This window comes from Dermacentor silvarum, chromosome 6 (genome assembly GCF_013339745.2).
Source record: "Dermacentor silvarum isolate Dsil-2018 chromosome 6, BIME_Dsil_1.4, whole genome shotgun sequence".
Taxonomy (NCBI): domain Eukaryota; kingdom Metazoa; phylum Arthropoda; class Arachnida; order Ixodida; family Ixodidae; genus Dermacentor; species Dermacentor silvarum.
This window is the reverse complement of record NC_051159.1, coordinates 114,456,805-114,480,801: the sequence shown is the minus strand read 5'-3', so window position 1 is coordinate 114,480,801 and position 23,997 is coordinate 114,456,805. Positions and strand designations below refer to the sequence as shown.

At 45.4% G+C, this 23,997-nt stretch overlaps 1 protein-coding gene across 1 annotated transcript in view; it reads left to right on the top strand.

Annotated features, from left to right (window-relative positions):
- LOC119455870 (uncharacterized) overlaps positions 1-23,682 on the top strand; it is a 28,044-nt gene extending 4,362 nt beyond the window's left edge. Inside the window, exon 2 of the mRNA XM_037717384.2 lies at positions 19,087-23,682. Within this exon, the coding sequence (XP_037573312.1) occupies positions 19,782-21,302 (1,521 nt within the window). The 5' untranslated portion in view covers positions 19,087-19,781 and the 3' untranslated portion in view covers positions 21,303-23,682. The remainder of the gene's footprint in view (positions 1-19,086) is intronic.
- The last annotated feature ends 315 nt before the right edge of the window (positions 23,683-23,997 follow it).

Here is a 23,997-nt window from a genome sequence, read left to right as displayed (position 1 = left end):
GCCTTGGTTCTCGTGACGTTGCTGTGCCGGTGTTTCGCAGTGTGCAGCATACGCCTGAAGTAGTATTTTGCAATTTCGTCATAGCTTGTGAATGGTTTAGTGCGTAAAACTTCAACATTGCATGCCATTACATTTGTGACCTGTGCGTGTGCATAAACACTGCACGAGATTACACTTTGCATATAGGATGAAAATAGAGGTAATATTGTACGCGTCGCCTTTAGTTGTTGATACCACTTCGTCACCACCCGATAGCTTCGCTTCACATATAGATTTCAACAAGCACGTTGTGTTTGCACCATTGTTTTCCAGTATAAAATCGCAATCCACGCTCATTTTTTTTTCTTCCTGTTCGATTTAAACATCTTATGTGTGGTCAATGCCATTCGGGTAATGGGCCATGTCCTGAGAACACAACGTCAGCAGCAGCAGCAGTGTCGAGCATGCGAGAGAGGCAGAGAGAGAGAGAGAGAGAGAGAAATAAAACATCTATTTGTTGTGTTGCTTCGTTCGCCGGCTCTAATGTCGCTGAAAATGAGTTACAAGCCGGGTGAATCGCCGCAGTTTGTTTATATATTTTTTTAACACGAAAGTGTTTTATTCCGGGGTCCACCAAGACTTCACTGACGTATTTCCGTCACGGAAATACGTCATAGAACATAATACAAAGAAAGAAACCAGAAGAAAAAGTTCCACAAACATGCAAAATTTGGGAATCGAACCCACGACCTCTCGGTCCGCGACGATAGATCGCCGAGCGTTTAACCCATTGCGCCACAAACGCATTCGCAGAGAGCTACACAGACGCGCCTTATATATCTAACACTCCTCCGTGTACCCGCGCTCTTGCTCGGGGCGGTGCCGCCGCCTACGAGCAGAAAAGAGAAGTACTGCATTATGACACTAAAGCCCGGGATACATGGAGCGAACTTTCTCGACGAACTTCACGCGTCAAGTAACGACGCGGCGACACGACGCAGGATGTTTGCTGTGTTGCAATACATGCGGCGAACGCCGCCGCGCGTTGGCCGCCGTGTTGGCGGCGGTCCCGGCCGCCCGCTTCGAACTGAATTTGGCGTTGTCCTTGTAGAATTCACTTAGTTGGAAGCAAATGACTGCGTAAACGGCTTTCGCTTAGTCTCAGGCCGCTTCGACGACAGAGTATTATAGATAACCTTGAGTAGTTTTCGAGATCGCTTCTCGTTTCGAACGCGTCTAAGCCTAGCGAAAGAAATATCCGATGCCAACGTCATCTATCGGGGAAGTCGGGAGATAGGCATGACGACAGCATGTGGCCTCTGAGATCAGAAGATTTCTGTTGAAGGTTGTTGTAGAGAGCTTGCACTGCTTGTCTGTTTCCTCGCAGATCAGCGGATATGGGATGTACAAATACAACGCGATTCCTGAGAGATCATACTAGGAACTACTCAATCGGTGCAGAGACATGCAGACACGGCAACACCAACGCGATTGCAGACGACGCGAAAAGGCGCGCGCGCGCGAAACACCAGCATGCATTGCGACCGGAACTAGTGCCTCCTGATTGGCTGTCGTCCACCGCTGCGCGCTAGACGCTTCCGGCGGCGGCGTTCGCCCGACGAAAATGTTTGGACAGGCAGATCGGCTGCGGACGGCAAATTTCTTGACGCCGGCCGTCGGACGTTCGCCGCCCGACGAAGTTCTTCGCTCGGACGCCGGTTATTCGCTCCATGTATTCCGGCCTTAACGCGCACCGACAGTGAACGCTTCGGTGGTCTCAGCACTACGACGCCTCGATGCCAGCATTCGAAGGGACGCTGGCATCAAGAAGCACTACCAACGCCACCTAGGTGGCGTTCACCGTACTCAGCACAGCGGAGCGTGGCCTCCGCAATTAGCTCTGAAAATGTTTCTGAAGTTGATCGCGGAGGCTGCAATTACGACGCGCTGTACGCGCTGATTTGACTCGGTGACGATTCAGTTACGTGCTTTGTCTTGCGCGTTGTATTAGTGTGTCAGTTACGTGCTTCGTCTTTCGCGTTGTGCTAGCGTGTGCAGCGTAGTGCAGCTTCCATATGCACGACGGTTGCTCATGGTCATCGACGTTGGTAGTCGTGATGGAGGAGACGTGCCACCAGGCGTCAGCGTGGGTGCATCAACGCCTAAGGGCGCTTTAGCCACAAAACACCAATAGACATTATATATCAATGTGCAATAAACATTACACTACTTCTGTGAAGACACGTTTCACTTTCGTGTTCTATACCGATTCCTATATAAGAGGGATCAACCACATTTTTTTCTGCAGGTAGAAAAATCTTCGGTATTTGTTCTTAACGAGAGAGTGGAGTTCACTGGGTATTTGCAATACTGGGTTCACTGGGTATTTGCAATATTTGCGCTCGTCCTTGTGTCTCCTTTTCTTCGTCCCTGTTTCTTTGCGCACAAAAATTTAAGAAAATGAATCTGTTCCAACTAGGCCGACTCGCAGTTATGCAATGGTTTCCTTTTGAAAGAGGCAAATATTTCTTACTTGTCTGCAACATACGTCCTCGACAAAACAATGTGTAATTGAACGCCTGTTCATAACATTCCAGTGGGTCAACGCATGTCACAGAGTCGGAGCGTGGCATGTGGAAAGCGCGCGCTTACATCTGTCAGTTCCGAGTTCTCATTCGTATCTGAGCCGCATTTCTGTCGTGCCTTCGAAAGTCGCATTCCACACACTATTGCAGTGACACGTTCTATATAGTGCTCAGCCCGCAGTGAACTTGTCTATATAGAGTTGTGTTCGCCTGAGTGCGTTTTAGACGTCTAGTGGAGACCGCTGGGTCGACGCAATTTACTTCCTAAAGAAGCAGTGGCTTTACTCGTTCTGGTACACTATATTAGTGGCAGGCCACCGCTGGTCTTGCTGCCCTCTAGGCAGCGGATGCAGTCGCTTCAGTAAACGATAAGTAAAGATAAGACACGCCTCCTCATTGTACTTTGGCGACTGCTGCGAGGCACGCTTGGCATGGAGCTGGATCGTTTGTAAAATGGAGCAGTGAAAGCCAATTGCATGTCGAAGAAGAGCAGGAGTAGCGGAGACCAGATCATCTGGCAACCCACGCTCAGAGCAAGCTGTCTCGAACCAGCGGGCTATGGTAGACAGCGACAACGTACTTCTGATCTCACCATTCAGCGCTCTAGATAAACGGGCCTAGCAGCTGTACCCATTCATTCATTCATTTAAATGACCCTCAGTGTAAGCATTTGCATTTAGAGGGGAAGAGGTATACATGGACAAGGTTTAAAAATATACACAAAATCGCATTAAAAATAATTAGAAACCTATGTTACCTCACTAGATAAATTTCTTCATCAGGAGATTTGGAATGCACAAGGAAAGAATGGAAGTTCGTACATTATCTGCATTGCGCTTACAGTAGTAAGAAAAGTTACAGTATGCATTATTCCGCACCAAGGTGAAGTGTGGTTTACTAAAGCAGTTTCAAATAGAGCTGTGTTACATATTACTAACTACTAAAATGGGCATGACCATTCCAGCCCATGTATGTTTTAGTTGAAAATGTTTGTGAGTGCGTGACTGCGTTAGAGTAACGCAAGTGTACTTTGTGCAAATGATGCCGACGGGAAAAGATGAACGAGAGGTTATATGTGGCCTTTATGTGGTGCTATACTTGTGTGTTCTATGGTAATTATTGTTGCATTATCAACGTTATTATATCATTCCTATGTTATTGATTTAATGATTCATGACTATTATAATTGTTGAGTAACATTATAATATAATAGCACTGCTTCGTTCCGTGGAAGTATAGTTGTTTTCATAGTGGTGGTGGTGGTGGGTTGTAGCAACAGGCGGGTCTATAGCCTGGCGATCAAGGCCAGCAATGGCTCCGCCTGAGCGTCGCTTACACTATCATTGCGGTGTTAAATTAACCACATGCCCATCCAACCAGTCTCTCCTAAGAATGCAGTCGCTTTTTTGCATAACTTATACCGAGTGTTAAAAATTAAGCTTTAGGGAATTTTAAAAAAACCGCCTGTGGCAGGTAGCATAATGCTTATCGTTGAGCTGGGTTATTCGAACAGGCGGACATTAGTAGCATGAGAAATCGAAACACATAATCACCTAATTAACAAAAATTCACTAATTATCTTCTTAGTTAATTACTTTCCGACACATATTGCAATTTACGAATTGTAGCCGGTGAGCTTGTCAGTCGTATCCACTTGGAATGAACTTCCAAAATGAGACAAGTTTAGAGATATGCGCCATCAAACTCACCGTAAAAATGCACTGTTGTTCCACTTACTTTTTTACCAAAATGCTGTTTTATACATTGAAGCACGAACGTAACTGGAGCGCCCATGTATTTCGTCGCACAATTTGGCAAATAATATCTAACCTAATCACGCCGGAGGAATTGAAGGCGTCCACATTTTACGTTCTTGTAGATGTATTCTTGATAACGACGCAAGCTTTCACATTTAAGGCTAATGACCACTTTGTAGCCTTACGTAACGACGGGCTTGTGTCAATGTCTGTGACTATTAGTGCAATAACACACGCGTCAGCGAACTCACCGCTCATTTCCCTTCTTTCCTTCGCTCCTCTATCTCCCTGTCATCTTTGTGTTTCCTTTCCCCCGGTGTATAGGGTAGCCAACCGGACGTTACTCTGCTAACCTCCCTGCCTTCTGCCTTTCTCTCGCTTCCTTCCTTCCCTACCCAATGGTAAGAAGAGTGCTTGTTCGCATGTCTCGGCTATTTTTGTTGGCTGTTATGATGATCTCGACTGAATCAAAATTTCCGCATTGAATCGAAATTACGGACAACATAATGTCTGTGGGAGTATTTTGCTTATAAATTGCTTGTAATTTTAGCCTAAGTCACAACATATAACCATGTATACCGTGGAACTGCTCAAGCATGACTTATCATTAACTGCGCGTTTACAGGCTGAAAGATACACATTTGCAAATGTGGCAATATTACGAGAGCGCCAATCAAGACATGGGCAAAGAACACAGTACGACTGTCGGGCGTCGAGGGAAAGTTGCCTTCTCAGGAAAGTTTCGAATAAATCCGACAAGAACAGTTTCTTTTTGGACGCGTTGCTGAAGAGTCTACAAAGAGCCCCCTTTAACGTAATTTTTCCAAGCCAACATTTTAACGTAAGCTCTTTTGCTGGCAAGTATAGGCGTTCGCGCACCAGCACAGATCCAACCCTTAACTTGTATAACAGTGCTCTAGCACGACGGGGCAAGCCTCTACCACGAACACGGGGAGGGAACGATCCGTTTGCAACACGCTGGTCTAGGCGCTGCTTTAGGAGGTGTCGGCGTATCAGAAAAATGTCACAGTTTCGCCCTAAGGGCGAAGCAATGAATGCGATAGCAACACAGCAATGTCATACGAAGTAAGGTGAGCGGCTTTGGTAGCAATATGAATTGTAGTAAACATCAGCTGATTAAGTAAGCAGGTGTGCTGCGGCGTAAGTAGACCGACATGAAGAGAGACTCGATGACCACGAGAAGGCGCGTGTGAAATGGTGGTGTTGATGAGAAGCGCTTCCCGTGGGCAGCGCGTGCGAAGGGACACACCTGTAGCGCTGCACTGCCGATCCGGGCAGCATTGCATGTGTAGCGTGCGTTGGAAAATGTGGCCCGACTATTACTAACTGAATGAACAAGCGTGGTGTGAGCGCGCACAAACAAACATGAATAGATCACACTGAATGACTGCAGACAACGACCGTCAAAACTCTGGCAGCAAGCGGATACGCCGCAGCGGCGAAGGTACGTGTGGTCTATCGCTTCAACGGAAACTGAGCGGCGAATGAACGGCGCATAAAGGTCAGAGCCGTGTGGAGATAAGAGACGGGGGCGAGCGAGCGACGAGCGCGGTTGTTGGCAGAGTGTAAGTGCGCCCCCCGCTCCCTCCGGCGCTGGCTTCCCGCTTCCTTGCTTGCGCGTGGGAGATTGAGTGCGTTCGCTCTCCGTGATAGCGCGCGTCCCCGCACGCTTCCGCTCGGGCATACGGCACGCGGCGAAGATTTTATCTATAGGGAACCTCACGACGACGGCGACGACGACGGCAGAAATCCGGTTGAAGTGTCCATATAATTGCTATCGCAATAATATGAGCGTTTTCAAACATACAGGAAATGACAGGGCAGTCACATTCGTGCTGGGCACGACTTGAAGCGAGGCGATCAGCCTCATTTCCGGTGATGCCCACGTGCGAGGATATCCAGTGGGCAATGAGGAACACTCCACGCGAAGTAATTTTGCCGGCAGATTCTAGGATACTGCATAAAAATGGACTATCGGCATCTTGTCTCAGTCTGCTGAGGGCAGCAAGGGAGTCTGTAAGAATGACGCCCTTCAATGCATGTAATTTTTCGTGTACTTACTTCAGAGCAACATCAATTGCTACCATTTATGCAGTGGTTGATGAGGTTGGATGTAGTATTTGGGGAAGGAACATTTGTGAGGAAGGAACATTTGTTGTGATTTTTCGTGGTTGTGAATGAAGTAGTGTCTTTTGAACCGCGAGTAATGTCAACAAAAAATGTAGCCATTTTCCCTATGCGCGAGAACGAGTGCTGAATCAGCCGATTAATGAGTGATTGGCCATCTGATGCTCGGTGCAAACGCTCGATATGGTGTAGCGCTCTCTGGTCTGCTTGCAAGCTCAGCGCCAACTGGTGCGCTTCTGTGACTAGTGGAACAGATTGTTCCTCACGAGGTAAGCCAAGCATGACTCTGAGGGCAACACGATGGTCCCATTCCAAATGAGACATCACATTTGGCGGCACGTTCAAGACTGGCAAGGCATACATCACTCCAGAGAGGACAGATGATTGATATACCTAAAGTGCTGTCCTGTTCTCAGCCAGCGCCCCTATAGCAGCCAAGGCGGCCACATACTTGAGCAGCGACCGCAGTGCTGAAGGCGTATCAAAGGATAATAAGAAGTTAGGCAATTGCTAGGACAACCCTCGCTGGATGGCGGCGCTTCCTCTTGTATTGTTGTAGAAATACAGGTCTTAAAAATGTACTAAAAGAAAAATTAAATCAGCTTAAATTGATATAGGTGTGTTTCAAAACTCTTATTTTCGTTGATTTCGCAGTAATATATTGGTTATTAGCCCAGAAAATGAATGTGAAAGTTTAATTTATTTTTATTTCTAGTTCCGCGCCGAAGCCCCAGCGTTGGTATGTCCATCTGACGTCACGAATTTCTGCGTTGTTTTTATTTTTTCACTATTTCGACCGTTGTAGTAAAGTAAATATTCTTTAAACTTGCTAAATTCAGTCATTAGTTCTTTTAGAATACAGTGTATTCATAGGTAATTTCATAGGTTTTCATAGGTACCTATGAAAACTCAACTTGGCTCCAGCAGACGCCGTCAAAGTCTATGACGTCACGATGAGAAAGTCCGAAAACTTCGTTTTGGCGTCGCCACCAGTCTTTCGTGTATTGTATGTTTTCTCTTTTCTTTTTTCTTTTCTTTTTTAATGGCTTACCAAGCCTCTCCACACGGGAGGAGTGGCTTTTCTGGTATTGTATAAGAGTAATACACTAATACAGCCAAACTTAATTTTCCCTTTAATGCCGCTTTAAGGATGAGGCGTCGCAGCTCGAACACAACAACGGCAATGTCAATGTTCTTACCCACCGTGGTTGCTTAGTGGCTATGGTGTTGGGCTGCTAAGCACGAGGTCGCGGAATCGAATCCCGGCCACGGCAGCTGCATTTCGATGGGGGCGAAATGCGAAAACACCCGTGTACTTAGATTTAGGTGCACGTTAAAGAACCTCAGGTGGTCCAAATTACTCCGGAGTCCCCCACTACGGCGTGCCTTATAATCATTTGATGGTTTTGGCACGTAAAACCCCATAATTGAATTTGAACGTCAATGTTGGTGCGCCAGCGAGAAGTAAAAATGGCTACGTGTCATTCTCAGAAAGTTAAAGCGAGTGCAGTTAAAGCGAGTGCACGGCAAGACGGAATACATTTGCATATAAAATTTTGTTAAAATAGTTGCTTTTTCTGTTAGTGTTGATGTATTTCTTAAAACGGGTTTGCCTTTGTTCACTCTTGCACGAACGTAGCCTCCGAGGCTACGTTCGAGGCCATGGCGTGGCTAAGCAAAAAGGAGTTGCCAGCACACTCTCACGACGACAGCGCCTCCTACACAAGAAAAAGGTAGAAGAAACTTCTTGCAATCTCCGTGAGCGGTGGTGATGGAAAACTTTATTGAAAGATTACGTAGACAAGGAAGGAAGTGTGCCTGAGGAGTTGAGGCTGGAGAAACGGGTGTAATAAAGCTGTTGTTTGGGCTAGTTGGTCCATTCTAGAACACATAACAGGGCAGCGCGAAAAAGACGGACGAAGAAAAGTACGTATACACAGGACGTTCGACGTAACACTGGGTTTGAGACACTAGTTTTTCTTATGTTGTTTTTCGTCAATTGATGCCATTCATTCAATCATGAACAGCAGCTGTCAGTACGCCATACACGAATAAACGATAAAATAATAATAGACTGTTTACTTTGGTATAGCTGGGGATCTTTACGGGCTGGCTCGGCACTCATCATAAAGCGAGAAACAGCTCCCCCAGTCGTTTCTCGGTCTTTTTTTTTTTCGTATAGGCTGTCAACAGTTTCCTTTCCTTTTCAGTTCTTTTTTTCGCCTTGCCCTGTTCTTTATTCTCACGCACAGCAATATAGGAAAACAGCTCAAAGTACAAGGGCGCTACCACAATTTAATCTTTAAGAACAATATGTTTCTTTTCTGTCTTCCTTTCTTGTGTCCTCGCTTTTTTTTTTTGCGCTTGAAGTCAAGTACGTTTCATTTGTCGCGTTATCAGCGTTCTCGGCAGGAATCCGCAATCTATTCAGACTCATTATGAATCCAACGCTAGCTTATATAATCCGCAGAAAGTAATCGCGAAGCCGCACAAGTCATGCACTTGCCGCAGGAAGGAAGGTATACGAAGCTTTCCTTGCTAACGACAGCTGAGATCGAATACATGACACGACAAAAAGGCGTGGCTGATCGTACGCGGGCTACTACCCAAGTCCACGCAACTAGAATTCATGCGCGTGTCATTCATTCATTCATTCATTCATTCAATGTTATCGTTCCTTTTACGTTCGTTCGTTCGTTCTTTTTCTTTCTTTCTTTGCTTCCATCCGCCCTTCGTATTCATCCTCCGATCATCAACAAACTAGCAATTACAACCGAGTTCTGCGCCTCCTCTTCCCCCATCTTTCGCTGTCTGTTCGCGCCTTAACTATAAAGCGGACAAGTTCGATGTCGAAGTTCACTGCACCCGGGAGCCGCGAGAGGGGGGCAGTGCATCACGGCCCGAGAGGAGCGGGCACACTTGTTAAACCCGGATGGTGCCGACCGCGTGTGGGGGCTCCGGTTCCCCGCATCCCGGCCGGAGCTCAAGCCACTGGCCGACCCGATCGATCCGCGCGCTCCGCTGCTGCCGCCGCCACGGCCACTGCCATTGACGGCTGCGCCGACGCCCGGTTAGAAGCAAGCGCGCAGATACAAGTGCGCCTTCCGCGCGGTCGTCGATGCTCGAGCGGGTTGCCACCGCGTTTAGCGACCTTCAAGAAGATGACGTGTTCGCACCCGCGGGTGTGCATGTGCAGGTGGCACTCCCACGGTCACGTGGCTCTTCTCTCGCCCTTCGGGCGCAATCCTTGCATTAAATGAAAAAACAGCGCTATCAGACGATGTGAAACAAGAAGGAGCGTTTCTCTTGTCCCGTCTGGTAGGGCTGCTTCTCTCATCCAATCATGAACCAACTAGCCCGACGACAGTCAATCTTTGCATGTACAGTTGGCCTGCTACTCCTAAATTTGGTCTCGGCAATCTACAATGCAGCCACTCCTGGGGCTCCTCGTGTTGCTCGTGGTGCATGCTCGTATGAGAAAACAGGACAATACAGGAGAAAAGGAATGAATGTATACTTGCGACAGCGGCGAACTCTCGCCTGTACAGGGTGATTTATTTAACTTGGGCCAAACTTGAAAAAATATGCAAATGCTACGTAGCTGGACAGAACCGACGTAATGTTCTTTGCCGTTACGCCTAATTATATAAGTAGTGTTACATATTAATCAACTTCTTAATTATTATAACTAGAGGAAAAGTGGTAATCAGGAAATTGTAGAGAAACATGAGAAACTTCTGATGCAGCTTTCCTGCTGCTCAATACCTCCTACATAAAAGTGCTTTCCCTAGCGTCAAAGATACACGCAAAGTGCCTCGAAGCGGCCAGTCGCGCGGCAATCTTACGTGCATTCGCGGGCTCATGCTCGAGCATAAAAACGCAATAGCACAGATCCACCATGGTAGGTGGTTCCTGGTTCGCATTCAGGCTAGGTCAGTTATAGGACAAACATGTAAGAAAGAGAAATCAAAAGGCTTGGTGGGCATACAAGACCGCAGCAAGAGGAACAAACCACACACGATATAGTAATTGGCTTGAGTACATGTATACGTCTGTCGTCCTGTGGGCTGTTTTAACACCACTCGATCAACTGCTTTGTGTTCGACTTGCCCGAGCACCTGTGCCGAGCTGTCCGAAAGCAGCTTTACCGTGTTTCTTTCGTATCAGAGTATTCTCCGATGACTTTCAATGCTGCACCGTCTTTCTTTGATCGGGCAGAAAGCAGAGGACAGTTTGTATCACTTGCAGCCTTCTTGACGAAGACTCCAGCCCTGCTGTAGTAAAAACCTGTCTTACCTACGTTTCTCTTGTTTCTTTATTATTATTATTATTATTATTATTATTATTATTATTATTATTATTATTATTATTATTATTATTATTATTATTATTATTATTATTATTATTATTATTATTATTATTATTATTATTATTATTGCTTAGTGATGCACTGAGTGCTCTTTTTCTTCTTACATGTGATTGTTGTGTGCGTGAAATAGATTTTTTGTTTAGTCTTGTTCATGTTTATATGCTGGGGTTGTCGACAGTACCGCGTTGGCGTCAGCTAAATCGTTAAGGCAGAAAGATATCCTTAGTCGATATCTACTGTTTTCGGTTTCACAGTGTACAACAGGTTTACCTCTCCCAAGTAAGGTCAATTAATCGGTGCTTATCCACTCATTAGGTCGATTATATCCACCTAAATCCAACCGCTGGCCTCTGGGAATAAGGCGAGGGAACAGAGCAGACGACAAGGGTGGAGCTGCTTCTTCAATTTTCGGGTATCATAACAATGCAGGATCATGTTCAGAGAAGCTTGTTCAGCGTAGCACGTGATTCGCCTTTCCGCTAAGAGATCGACCCACTCGTCAGCTATGCAATGACAATCCGAACCGCTGGCAAATCGGAGAATGCCTTATACTGTCGTTTTGCGTCTCTCGAGACAATTCGAAAGGAGAGAGAAAGAGCTTCGACCTGAGGGTCTAGCGTGCCGTTCTGCATATCCGTGGCCTCAAATAACCGCCGCCTTACTTTGCTCGTGGACGGGGACAGCATGACAAACGACGCGCACGCACGCGAGCGCACCCTGTTCTCCCGCAGAAAGAAGGAGCGGCGTCTTGGTTGACGCACCACTGGAAAAGTGGTGCAACGCCTCACCGAAGCACTCTGTTACGTCCAGCTTACACCTGCAAAACATTGCGGCAAAACAGAGGTTAAATGCTCCGTTGAATGCTGAAGCAGTCCCAGAATGGGCGCAGCGCCCACAGTATAGAACGTGGTTTTCGTAAGGGACGGTCAACCGAATCGGCATTATTAGAATTGAAAGAACACGTACTAATAAACATTCAAAAGAAACTAATAACTCTAGCCTTATTCATAGATTTCAGCGAGGCATCTGATTCACTTGACCATAAAATTTTAGCACATAAGTTATCAATCTGTGGAATACGTGGTAAACCTTTATCTTTAATTCGATCTTACCTTACAAACAGAAGCCAGTATGTATGTATCGGCACGCACAAATCATCTTTACTAACAATAATGACAGGCGTACTGCAAGGAAGCGTATTGGGACCGCTTCTGTTTAATGTTTACATAAATATCATAATTAACATTGATTTGACAGTAAAGTTCCTTATATATGCGGATGATTGCACCGGGCTTCTTTCTGGTCCTGATGCGACCAAACTGACTGTAACAATACACTTGACAAAATTGTTCGCTGGTCTTCCTCAAACTCGCTTAAAATTAATCCTTCAAAAATAAAAGTTATGTTTTTTCGAGCCAGAAACAAGGCTATTAGACTGGAACACGTCACTAGATGTGGTAATGATGACATTGAAATAGTTGAGGAACACACTATTCTCGGCATTACACTATCTTGAAATCTTTCATGGGATTCACACATTTTAAACCTTTGTAAAAACCTTGCGTCTGTCAGTGGTGCGATGTCAGGTTGTCGTGCGCTCCCTTTAAATATTAAAATTAAAATATATTATGCATTGTTTGCTTCTCGAATTAATTATTGTAGTTTGGTCTGGCTAACAACAACTAAAACGAACATACAAAAAGTTGAAATATTGCAAAAAAAAAAGTTATAAGCAGATCGCCAGCCTTGAATATTGTGAATCTACTAAGAGCGCTTTTCAAATCTTTAACATAATTCGCATAAAAACATGTATGACTATCGTGTTCTGGCGTCTTTTTATCATTCAAATAAAATATTTAGACGGTTCTTAGAAACAACGGCGAGCTTAACTGTACACAGACCTGTGTTAAATACACGCAGCACAGACACGTGGTTTCTGCGACGTTTTCGAACAGATTACAAACTTCAAATGCTACAATACAATCTTCCTTTACTGCTGAACAAATACAAAGAAACGAAATACATGTCGAAAGCTCAGTTGTGAGCATTTTTTGTAAAAGTGTTGTAATAAATGTCTGGTTGTATCAATTCTTTTAATGAAATACTCATATTTCTATCTGTTTTCTTGTGTATTGATGATACATTCTTTATATTTTGATCCTATATTATTTTTATTTGCTGGTTTTGTTTATCAACATATACGTATGCTTACATGTCCACTTCATTATTGCTTAGTATCTTGTTTTTGCCGTTTTGTTGTATCTGCCTTGTAACGGCTACCTGGGCCTCTGTTAAGCTGTCTACACAGCTTTTAGCCTAGGTAGCCATCCAGTACTGTCTGGTGAATAAACTGAATGAAAAAAAAAACTGTTGAATCAAATTGATGACAGATATTCGAGCAAAAGGTTTTTCGAGTGCCGCATATATTTACGATCCCGAAGGTGTAAAAAGAAACATGTCAAAGAAAGATGGAAGAGCGTAATAAAAAGAACGGACTTATTTCTCTTTAGAATCACAGCTGTTCGGCATATTCTACTGAGGGTAAGACAGCCAGAACTGAAAGATCGCCACAGTTGCTGGTTGGTAACACAAGGGGAACTTGAATCGTCCGAAGAACAATCTATCTATCTATCTATCTATCTATCTATCTATCTATCTATCTATCTATCTAGCTATCTATCTATCTATCTATCTATCTATCTATCTATATCTATCTATCTTCTAATCTCCTTTACCAGGCAGGCTCTAGCAATTGTGGTTAACTCCATATAATCGTCAATAATAAAAAAGTCAAGAAATTGAATACCAAATTCAAAAACGGGAGTATTCGATGATACGTATTCGAAATTTCACATGTTCGCTCACCCCTGCTGTATAGGCAATCTGCAGGGCATGATATTCGGAAGTTGGTATGGTGCTGCCGTCAATTTCAGTAGCAGGCAACAAATAAAGTAGGGCGAATTCTAGTGGCAAGAATTTTTCCCAAAGGAAAATATTTATTCTTGGAGCACGTGTTTATGAGTTACTTGACGGAGCCTATCATCCAAAGCGGCGAACAACGGAGCAAGACACTTCAGTGAATGCACGCATGGGAACTCTTAGTAAGCAAACCCGCTCAAAGAACAGCTTCCCTAAAGAGCTCCTAAGGGTTACAGAGGTATTTTCAAATTCAGTTCAATTCAAGCGCTCGTGAAACTTTGCTTATCAATAGCGTGCTTCACACACACTATTGATACACAACATGGTTACCAGAACCAGGTTATTTCTGCTCACAAGGTGCGAGTGAAGCTTGACGGTTTGGCACAGGCTCCATCATGTTCGCCGTAAACACACACTACGCTTCTCGTTACGCAACTCGCGCCGAAAACGTATTGCGAAATTCTCAACTCGTGACGTGAAATTCTCAACTCGAAGTCAAGTTGACATTTGTTGAGAAATATATGTTGTCATTGAAGAGCTCCATGGTCTGGGCGAAGCCACTTGCCGCCGCTAGCATGATTCTAATTTCTTCGTTCATATACCTGTCATACTAAACCACAACATTGGCCAATCTGGCCAAGTGACCAATAGGTGGTGTTCATCTTGGCCCCCTGAACTCGCGTCGACTGACTCGCCCGTTCGGTGACGAGAGACATTCGGAAGTTTCTCACAGCCTTCTGATTGGATAGCAGGGCCAGGATTAAGTAACACTTCTACGTTTATGCCAATGCAATTTCTTTTCGCGCTTCGTCATGGCTGAGAGCGGCGATCACCTTCGTTATCAATGGGATCAGCTGAACGTGAATGGTGGATGGTAAGAGTGGCACAGAATGGAGAGGAAGGATTCACCACCAAATTCTTGTCGGTAGGAAATCGCTGAGAAAGGCAGTTCCTGGGACTTGCAAAGAGGTCTTGTGTTTTAACAGGCGCACAATTTAAGCGTGTTTTTTTTTTTTTTTCCTGCTAACAATACCTTGAGCTTTTTTGTGTTAAGTTTATCTTTCCAAAACCATCGTTGATTAAAATTTACACCCCCCACATGCGAAATTTGGTATCTTGAAGAGCGTATTACGCATTCCTTTTAATGAGACATTGACTGTGCAACCTGCCACGGACTCGTTAAACTCCGTGGAGGTTACACTGAGGGGGAAAAACATGTTTCGTAACTCATGCCAAAGCCTTTCAGATGCTGAAACTTACCAATAGCAATTTCTTCTTGTGGGTTGTGTTATACGCGCCCCAGTGCTCCAGCAACACGCGCCGTGTGCGCTGGCGAGGAAGCACGCCGCGACGTGTGTAACAAGGACTAAGCAGGAAGTTTCGAGCAGCTTTGTTTCGCCCGGAGTGGGGTCGTGAACTACGCTCGCGTTGTCGTAGTTGTCTCCTCTCACCGACGTTAAGTGAAATTTAAGCGCTACCCTTAATTTTCATTTTTTTTAATGCGAAAGCGTTATTTGTCCCATTACGCGAAAATCCGGCGTTGTCGTCGGCGGCGTGACCGAAAGATGGTACCAAAAATGGCCGACGTCGCGAAGAGTAAGAACACGTCAAAAAATGCTCGCATTGACGTCAAGTTTGTCAGACAGGTTTCTGTAACCAAAGTCAATTAATAAAATTGAATAGAAAATTTGGTGCATTTCGGTTTGGGTGGGATCGAATCCAAGCCGGGCCTCCCAGGTGCGAAGACGAGCCTGCTTCCCCGAACGCCAGGGTGGGTCCGTGCATGGTTATGATTGACTTAAGTTGTGCTTAGTGGCGTGCGTCACTTCACTGCTTCCGTCACTGCCTCCCACGTGTCACTTGCTCTTCGGATTTCATCGGTGCTGTGTCTACTGCGATGCACTCTCGACGCCAAATCACGAGTGTATATAAAATGAGATGTGCCTAGTGCGTGCGTCATTACACCCGTCACGTCGCTGCCTCCCGTGCGTCACTTGCTTTTCAGATTTCATCGGTGCTGTGTCTACTAGGATGCTCTGCGAAGCGTCTTCCTCAGCGGCAACTGTGAAACGCGGTCGCCCATGGAAGCAGGTCTCAGAAAACTAAGCAAGGAAACAAAACAAAAAATCCATCGTTCTGCAGCGAAATGGCCCGAACGTTTCCGGTCTGTGGACAACGTATACTCAAACACATACACCGATTCAGCAGAAAGAACTTTAATGCATGTCGAAAACATAAATAGAAAACATTTCACCTAAGTGATTAGAATGCTTTCACATTCCCACACGTAAGCAGTCCTAAGTGCCACTGCTGATTTTTTTTTGCACGTGAGTTCAGTGATGCTTGAAGGCACACTAAAAGATGGGTGGTGGTTGCCTGGTGGCGGTAGTGATAATGCAGTAGGTGGGGTTAGCCTGACATACATAGCCGGCAATTGTTCCACCTGAGCATCCTATCAGTTGAGATCAGCGGTACGTCATCAGGTGCCCATGAGCCCCGTGTCTCGCAGAAAGGCAATCAGCAGTCGTTTCATTCGCTTCCTGATTACCGCGGGCCCTCCGGGGAAAGCGACGTCTTCAAATGATACAAAAGGCTGTTTGTTTTGTTATCACGCTAGTGTTGATTTGGCGCATTGTTAGTTGTTCACAAAAATTTGCTGCTGTGCTCTACAACGCAATGGTTTAGAGTGGTAGTTTTCGCATTGTTTTTCTTTGTATTTTTTGCTTTTGTTTTTTGTGTTCCGGTTTTCTTATGTGAGATCGCTGGGATAACAAGAATATATAAAACATGTGAGTTTCCGAATTAACATATACTTTGAAGTCAGCACCTGTTACCTTTCTTTATCGTTTCTTAGACTACGTCTTTATTGTGCCCTGTTTATCCGTCACCATGCAGCTTTACTAACCAGCCAAACTTTCTGCATTAAAGGAAATTATTAACCCGAGTTAGATAGATGGATTATTCGTTTAGATGTCTATTATCATTTTATTTGTGCCAATATATGAATTTGTTGGCTACAAAACTGCTGCTCCTTGAATATTAGACTGCCGCGTCTGAGCGGACGAGTTGACGTAATTGCCAGTGCTGACGCCGCATGAGAGGTAACACAGTCCAAAAATTGGTGGCGCCATTCTCATTTCCATTTTAGGCATTTTCTCGCTTACAAAAGCCTCCGTTCTTGCTACTAATGAGAAACTTGTTATTAAAAAAGTTTAATCTGTCAATCTAGCTCGACGTAGTATTTTCCTTTAAATTCCCTTTAACGCCCTGTTCATATGTTCACTTTGGTAGTTGTTTTTTAGGAATTCACAGCACGGCATGAGCAGTATTAGTTAGACAAAAATATGGAGCACCATGTGTATAAGTTCGTCCACTCTTAGTGGGACTAGTTCATTAGTATTCAAACAAGCGTATCTTTAACATGAAGTTAGGAAATTTGCAGACGCAAGTTGGAATCAGCTAGCGCAAGACAGGGGCAATTGGAGAACGCAGAGAGAGGCCTTCGTCCTCCAGTGGACATTAATATAGGCTGATGATGATGATATTTAACATTGCCCGAACTAATTAATCAGGAAAATGTGCTTTGTATACGACGCCTACATGAGACATATTTACTAATGAGAGGTTAGCCCTCTGGATAAGCTTAGTTTCAGCTGCTATGCATGAGCGCTTGAATACGACTGAGGTAAATAGTAATCAATGTACAGTGTCGCCCACTCAACGTGGACGGCGTTGCACATTCGCGTACAAAATAGACATCCTCAGTTAGAGAACAGACGACAAAATCTTTGAAACATGAGGCAAGGATAAAGTTCGGTAACGGTGGTTGGGGTCCGTTACTTTTGCACCTGTTTAAAAGTATGGTAATCCGCGCGTAATAAAGCATTTACGTACAGAGCCAAACACATGTCAGGCGCGCAGGGTCGGAGCGCTCTTGCTCTTAATGGTTCGAAACTTGTTTTGAGTATGCACTGGCAGATGGATGGGTTTCCGCTGCTCGTGGTTACACCTAGTTAAATTGGCTTGCACGTTTTCCTGTTATCAGTAACACCATGCACCCTGTGCCCGAGGAGCGCGACTAAGCGGTCCCATTTTGGAGGTCCCATTTCAGTTTTTAACTACGGGACCTCCTTCTGTATATACTTACCATGTAATTAACCCCGTTTTTTGTATTGAATAAACTGATTCTGATTCTGAAGCACTGTCGTGCTCCTCCACGCCCCATCGCCATGCGTGTCCTATTACTTGCTGCAGAAGATGTCATCACTGCGCAGAAGGCCTAGCGCTTGTGGCTTGTCTTTAGGGCACCGCTTGCTTAGAAAAAAATTGGCTCAGTCCAATGACGACGCAAAAGCACTACGCCGCTGACAGCTCATGCGCTGCTTATATATATATATATATATATATATATATATATATATATATATATATATATCATATCATAAGAAGCCAGCAAACATTGACACCAAGAACAACATAGGGGAAATAACTTGCACACACTAATTAAATTAAAGAAACGATAAATTTGCTTTATCGTTTCTTTAATTTAATTAGTGTGTGCAAGTTATTTCCCCTATGTTGTTCTTGGTGTCAATGTTTGCTGGCTTCTTATGATATGATTAATAAAAATCGGGCCCCTCGGTTCCCTTTCTTCTCGTTCATTATATAATATATATATATATATATATGGCTTTTCATTCGTAAGTACTATCAATGCGTACTTAGTAGTAATGTGCGCAACGTGAACTTTTCGATAAGGAGAGAGAGAGAGAGATCAGGAAATTCACAAAGAAGTCAACCACCTTCGCTAATGTTATGTCCAACATGACTGGTTGGCACCTCCTGTTACGAAGAATTCTTGCGCAAGCACATTTTTGCAAATATGGGCCCCCGATTTTCATTAGAAGTCCGTATGATATATTAAGGCATTAGCACCATGTTTACAGCTCAGTTGATTCAATGTTGTTTGCAACTGCCGAGAAGTTGCAGAGACGCAGTTCCCCTGCTCAATAATGAGCGTGATTTTTCACTTTCATTTGCTGGTGTTGATGACATCACTTCGAGAAATTGAGACATTGCTGCTTAACTTCACGATAAACGTTGAATGACCACACTATTTTCCTCGTTATGAGCGTTATGGCATTCATCTAGGACACCATGGTAATAAGGAACGTTGAAATGATGCTATGAAATCATGCTTTGTAGTAATGTGAGCAACGTGCATCCCCCCTTTTGGATAAGGATATTAAAAAGGAAGCCCACACATAAAAATTACATGCTTAATATAAAACAGTCGCACTTGCTGAGACACTGTTTTCTTTCTTTACAGATACAGCAAGCGCCGGTCACCTGTATTGCGGACATTTACATTTATGTTTTACTGGAGCCCTACTTCGGTGCCACTTCTTTCGTCAACGTCATCATATCCCGTGTCTCCGTCAACAAGCTACGACGCCGGGCTCGTGTTTTAGTCGAGGGAAGAAGTTTTAATCACGACAAGACGCAGCTACACGACGACATCCCTGAATTTGAGTTCGTCGCCGAAATTTCCAGTACCGATATACCATATGGACTTCAGTGACTGCAGGCTGAAGCATTACTGAAGTCTTATACAGCGGCTTCTAGTAGTGTTATTACGTACTTCTGCGGCTGCGCAGGCACACAGGAGTAACTGAAGGATTTCAACTCTTTCGATGAAATCGTACCTGCCTTCTGCCACCCCTTTCATGTTTGGTGATTTCAATCGAGGTTATTTTAATATAAAATTATATTTTACCCTTGATATAAGGCAATTAAAAGCCCCATAAAAAGGTCAACGTGACCCGACTAAACGCTACATAGGGTTGTTCAGAAGTAAGGCTTTATAGACGTTGGAAGCCATGACTGCGATGAAGGAGTCGTTGACTATTCTATGTATTATAAGGAGGTCTTACTACTCTGACGGAAATTTGCACTTCCGTCCAAGTCCACATCTCATAGCACAATCAATCGTTTATTGTACTCATATGCCAGAGCCTGCTTATTATGTGCGGCGACGTGGAGCTAAATCCCGGTCCTCCCAAAACTGATGCCACAAGGACTAACGCTGAGGTACTTGCGGCAATTGAATCCCTCTCTAGTAATCTGGAATCGCGTCACGCAGAGCTGATGTCGACGCTCGACGTAGTCATGGCGAGTCAAAGAAACCTCGAAAATCAAGTGTCCGACATCAGCTCCAGATTGGCAGCAGTCGAAATGAAGGTGAACGCACTCGAAGGGGTTCGTGATCATCTCCAAGGTCACCGCTCCGCTTCCAGTGACACGTTCAGAAGCGAATACCCCGTGCCTCAGCAGCACGTCGATGATCAAGAGGATAAGTTTCGCAGGGACAACTTGATCATCTATGGTGTTGGGGACAGCTCGACCGAAACGTCGTCACAGACCGAACAGAAGGTGCGATCTCTTCTTTCGGACCATTTGTCCGTACAACTTTCCGAGAAAGATATTTTGCAGGCACGTAGAATAGGTACTTTTGTTGACAAAAGATGTCGCCTAATCGTCGTTAAGTTTTCTTCTCTTGGCGTCAGAGCCAGCGTTCTCTCGCAGAGGTCCAAACTGAAAGGCACTGGAATCAACCTGCAAGAAGACTTCTCCAAACCTATAAGGCAGGCACGGAAGAAGCTTTTCGATTTTGGCAAGGCTAGCGGACATCCTTTCAATTTGCATTACAACAAACTTTACAGCAACGGGAAATGTTACGTGTACTGTGCTGAAACAGACACCGTACGGGAAGTGGAGCCGCATAGCGCGACTGCCAGTGCTGCTGAAACAGTAACGCCTTCAACTGTAACTACTGAGCGCGCCATAACAATACCAGCAAGAGACTACACTATTCTATTCACAAACATAAGGAGCGTCTTCAACAAACGCCACGCACTATCGTCCTTAATTGACACTTGCTTGGCAGATGCGGTCGTGCTAACGGAAACGTGGCTGTCGGAAAAAGTTGACAACTGCGACCTGTTCATGTGCGAGAAACACTACACCGTCTACAGACATGACCGCTGCGGGCGCTCCGGTGGAGGAATACTGACAGCCGTCTCTCGCGACATTACTTCTTTCGAGGTTCCAATTCCATCTCCCCTTGAATTTCTTTGCACATGCATTCGCGTAAATGAAAAGGAGGCGATATTTTGCGTCTGTTACCGAGCACCCGGCCCAGCTGCGTCTTTTTGCGACGACCTGTACGATTGCCTCACCAAAGTGGTGGGTAGGTATCCCAAGGCTCCAGTTTTTCTTCTGGGGGACTTCAACTTCCCTGGCATTGTGTGGAACGATCCGTGCCCCATTGTGACTTCGGGCTCGTCAGAGTGCTTGACCTTCATTGACATGTGCGCAGCGTTTAATCTTTGCCAGCTCGTAAAAGAACCCACACGCGTCACGGCGTCGTCTGCGAACGTGCTGGACCTGGTGCTGACCACTGCCCCTGCGTCTGTTTCCTCCCTGACTTTACTACCGGGACTAAGCGACCATGCCGTCATCCATTTCACTATCTCGCCGCGTTAATTTTACAGCGCAGCCCTTAGGTGCGCAAGTTTCTGCGGCAAGCGTTGGTGTCGGCGTAACCTAGAGAGCGAAGCGCAGCAAAAAGATGAAAGAGCGAACACGGAGCGCGGATAGAGGACGTCAATAGCGAAGAGAGGAAAGCAAAGGAGAATGGTGCAGCGGAACCGTGAGGCAGAGAGCGGAGGAGGAGGGTATGGCGAAAGCGGGAGAAATGTGTAGTGCCACGCAAGACGGGCTTTACGGCGACGATGGCTACGAGATGGCGCCAGAGTAGCGCGCGTCGTCTGTATGGAAACAAAGCGCTGCATGAGCGGAGGTTTGTCTGCGGAGGCTGCTGGTGAATCGCGCACACGCGTGGCGATCAGCGAGGCAGTCGCGGCACACTTCGCTCCGTTTGCAACGTGCCGCACGAGTCAGATTGTCCGCGCCAGCCAATATATCGCGAAATGAAAACACGTATACAGCTGCGCTCAAATTTCGCGTTAGGTAGTATCGTAATCATCGGTGAATGTTTTCGGTTGGGACAGCGCGTGCTGACGTAAAATTATACCAATTCTGGTTTTCGTTGCCGTTATTGACGGTCATGCTAAGCCTACTGCAGGACTGCGACCCATCCCGATTTCTTAATGTACGTCTGTCTCGCCTAGCTCCGCCTTTCAAAGTTTCTTTGTCTCTTCCCTCCATGTTGTGGGTACCGGCTGCTGGCTTTGGCTTGAAGAGCAGACGCAGGCCCATTGCCTACCACTAACTTACCAACTACCTTATCAAAAGTAGCCGAGTGGTTCAGTTGCAATACGTGAAAACACGTCACCAACAACTAGAGACCAAATGCACGCATTGAGTGTGGTTGAGACGGAGTTCCTAAAGAAGCGCCCAGCGGAACGAAAACGTTTTTTGTTACGTTGCGAAGCGTTATGCAGAACGCGGGCGTATGCTGATTAGTAAACATGAGACAAGAAAACGATGCTAGGCGGCTATGATCAGCAACAAGCGTAATGAACATTACAGCCGGAAGCGGAAAGCGGAACAATGACACGTGGCGACCATGAATATCATAGTGAGTATCGTTTCTCTCTTTAAGCTTCATTCAGTATACACCCGGATCGGTAATCTATGGCTACAACAGGCACGACAAGACGAATCCAATTGGTGTTCACCGGAGACTTTAAGGTCTTCATACGAAAACCGGTAAACCGGTAGTTACCGTCCTCCATTGAAGACGTCCTCAGTGCGTGTCTTGTCAGCTGTCACCCTAGCCCGTCACCACTGCCTACGAAGAAAACTGGTGGCAGAATTGACCGCTTGATTGCTACGGAGTTCGAGACGTCGTTACGTCTCGTGTTTCTCGACGCATGCACTGCTTCTCACCGTTGTGTGATGTAACCAGTAACGCCAACGAGAAGATAGGAAGAAACAATGGTTCGGTCTGCGCATGGCCTCCATTCATTACACGACGCCCGTGCAACTGTGTGAAAAGGTGCAAGTCGAACTCACATCGGCGATCACGAACACTGGCATTTCTATAGACGATGCATAACGTGAACGAACTCTTGTAAGTGGCGGTTAGAGCGAAGGACTAACAAACACATGTGTTGCATCTAATAAACTTAGTGTGCATTTGTGCCGTATTGAAACGGACGCCGCACCTACATCGAAACATTTGCATCATTACGTTATATTTCCACAACATATGTACCGTATGCTATATGTGTATGTCATGTACCATGTGTCCCGCGTAGCTTCTGCCAAAATTTAAAAAAAATATGCAAACACCACGTAGCTTGACCGAACTAAGGTAACGTTAATTGTTTGCCGTTGCTTGGAGCAAGTCTCAATTTTTTTTGTATTTGCCTAAATACATATTTAGTTATTATTAATGAATCACCTGCTCAAACATTATATTCAGAGCAAAAGCTGTCAATGAGAAAATCGTAGACCATCCTGAAAAATTTCCCTATACAGCTTTCTGTTACTCAATACGTGCTACATAAAAGTGTCTCCCAAGCCTGAAAGAAAGTACGCAAAATACGCAAAAGGGCAGCGCGAGTCACGCGGCACCTTTTGTGTTTCGAAAACGTTGGACACAGGTTACGTGGGACACCCAGTATGTACAGGACGATTTATGTATGCGTTACACGTGCAAAAGCATAAGAGCCACATTTTCTATAGCAGCATAAGTGTAATACCATAAATCGTGTGACAAGGAGTTAGCCGGCACCCTATTCATGCGCCAGCATTTCTTTTTTATCGTTTCAATAAAAAAGAATAATGTGCGTAAACATCAATAAAAGCTTCGCTTAACACCGATCCCCACATAGGCCTGGAGTCTGACTTCTTTAATTGCGTATGCATTTCTATGCCTACCCAACGAGGAAACCCGTCCGCCCGTCCCTCCGTCCATCCGTCCGTCCGTCACGTAAGACGAGATCGCTCTCAAGATAGGGCCAGCGCGTCTCACTTAACGCTAACAAAGCGGCGAAAACACAGCGCACACGAAGATATCCGCACTCGGCGCACTCTGTCTCCATCCCAGATCGCCTTCCCGGTATACGGCCCGCGCGGCCGCACCATACGCAGCCGCCTAAGCAGCGAGAACACAGTGCACAGCCGCCCCCGGAGTATGGTTGATCACGGTTGGTAATGTTTCGACGCGGATGAATAAGGCGCTAAATAGCGATAACGGCTTATAATGATC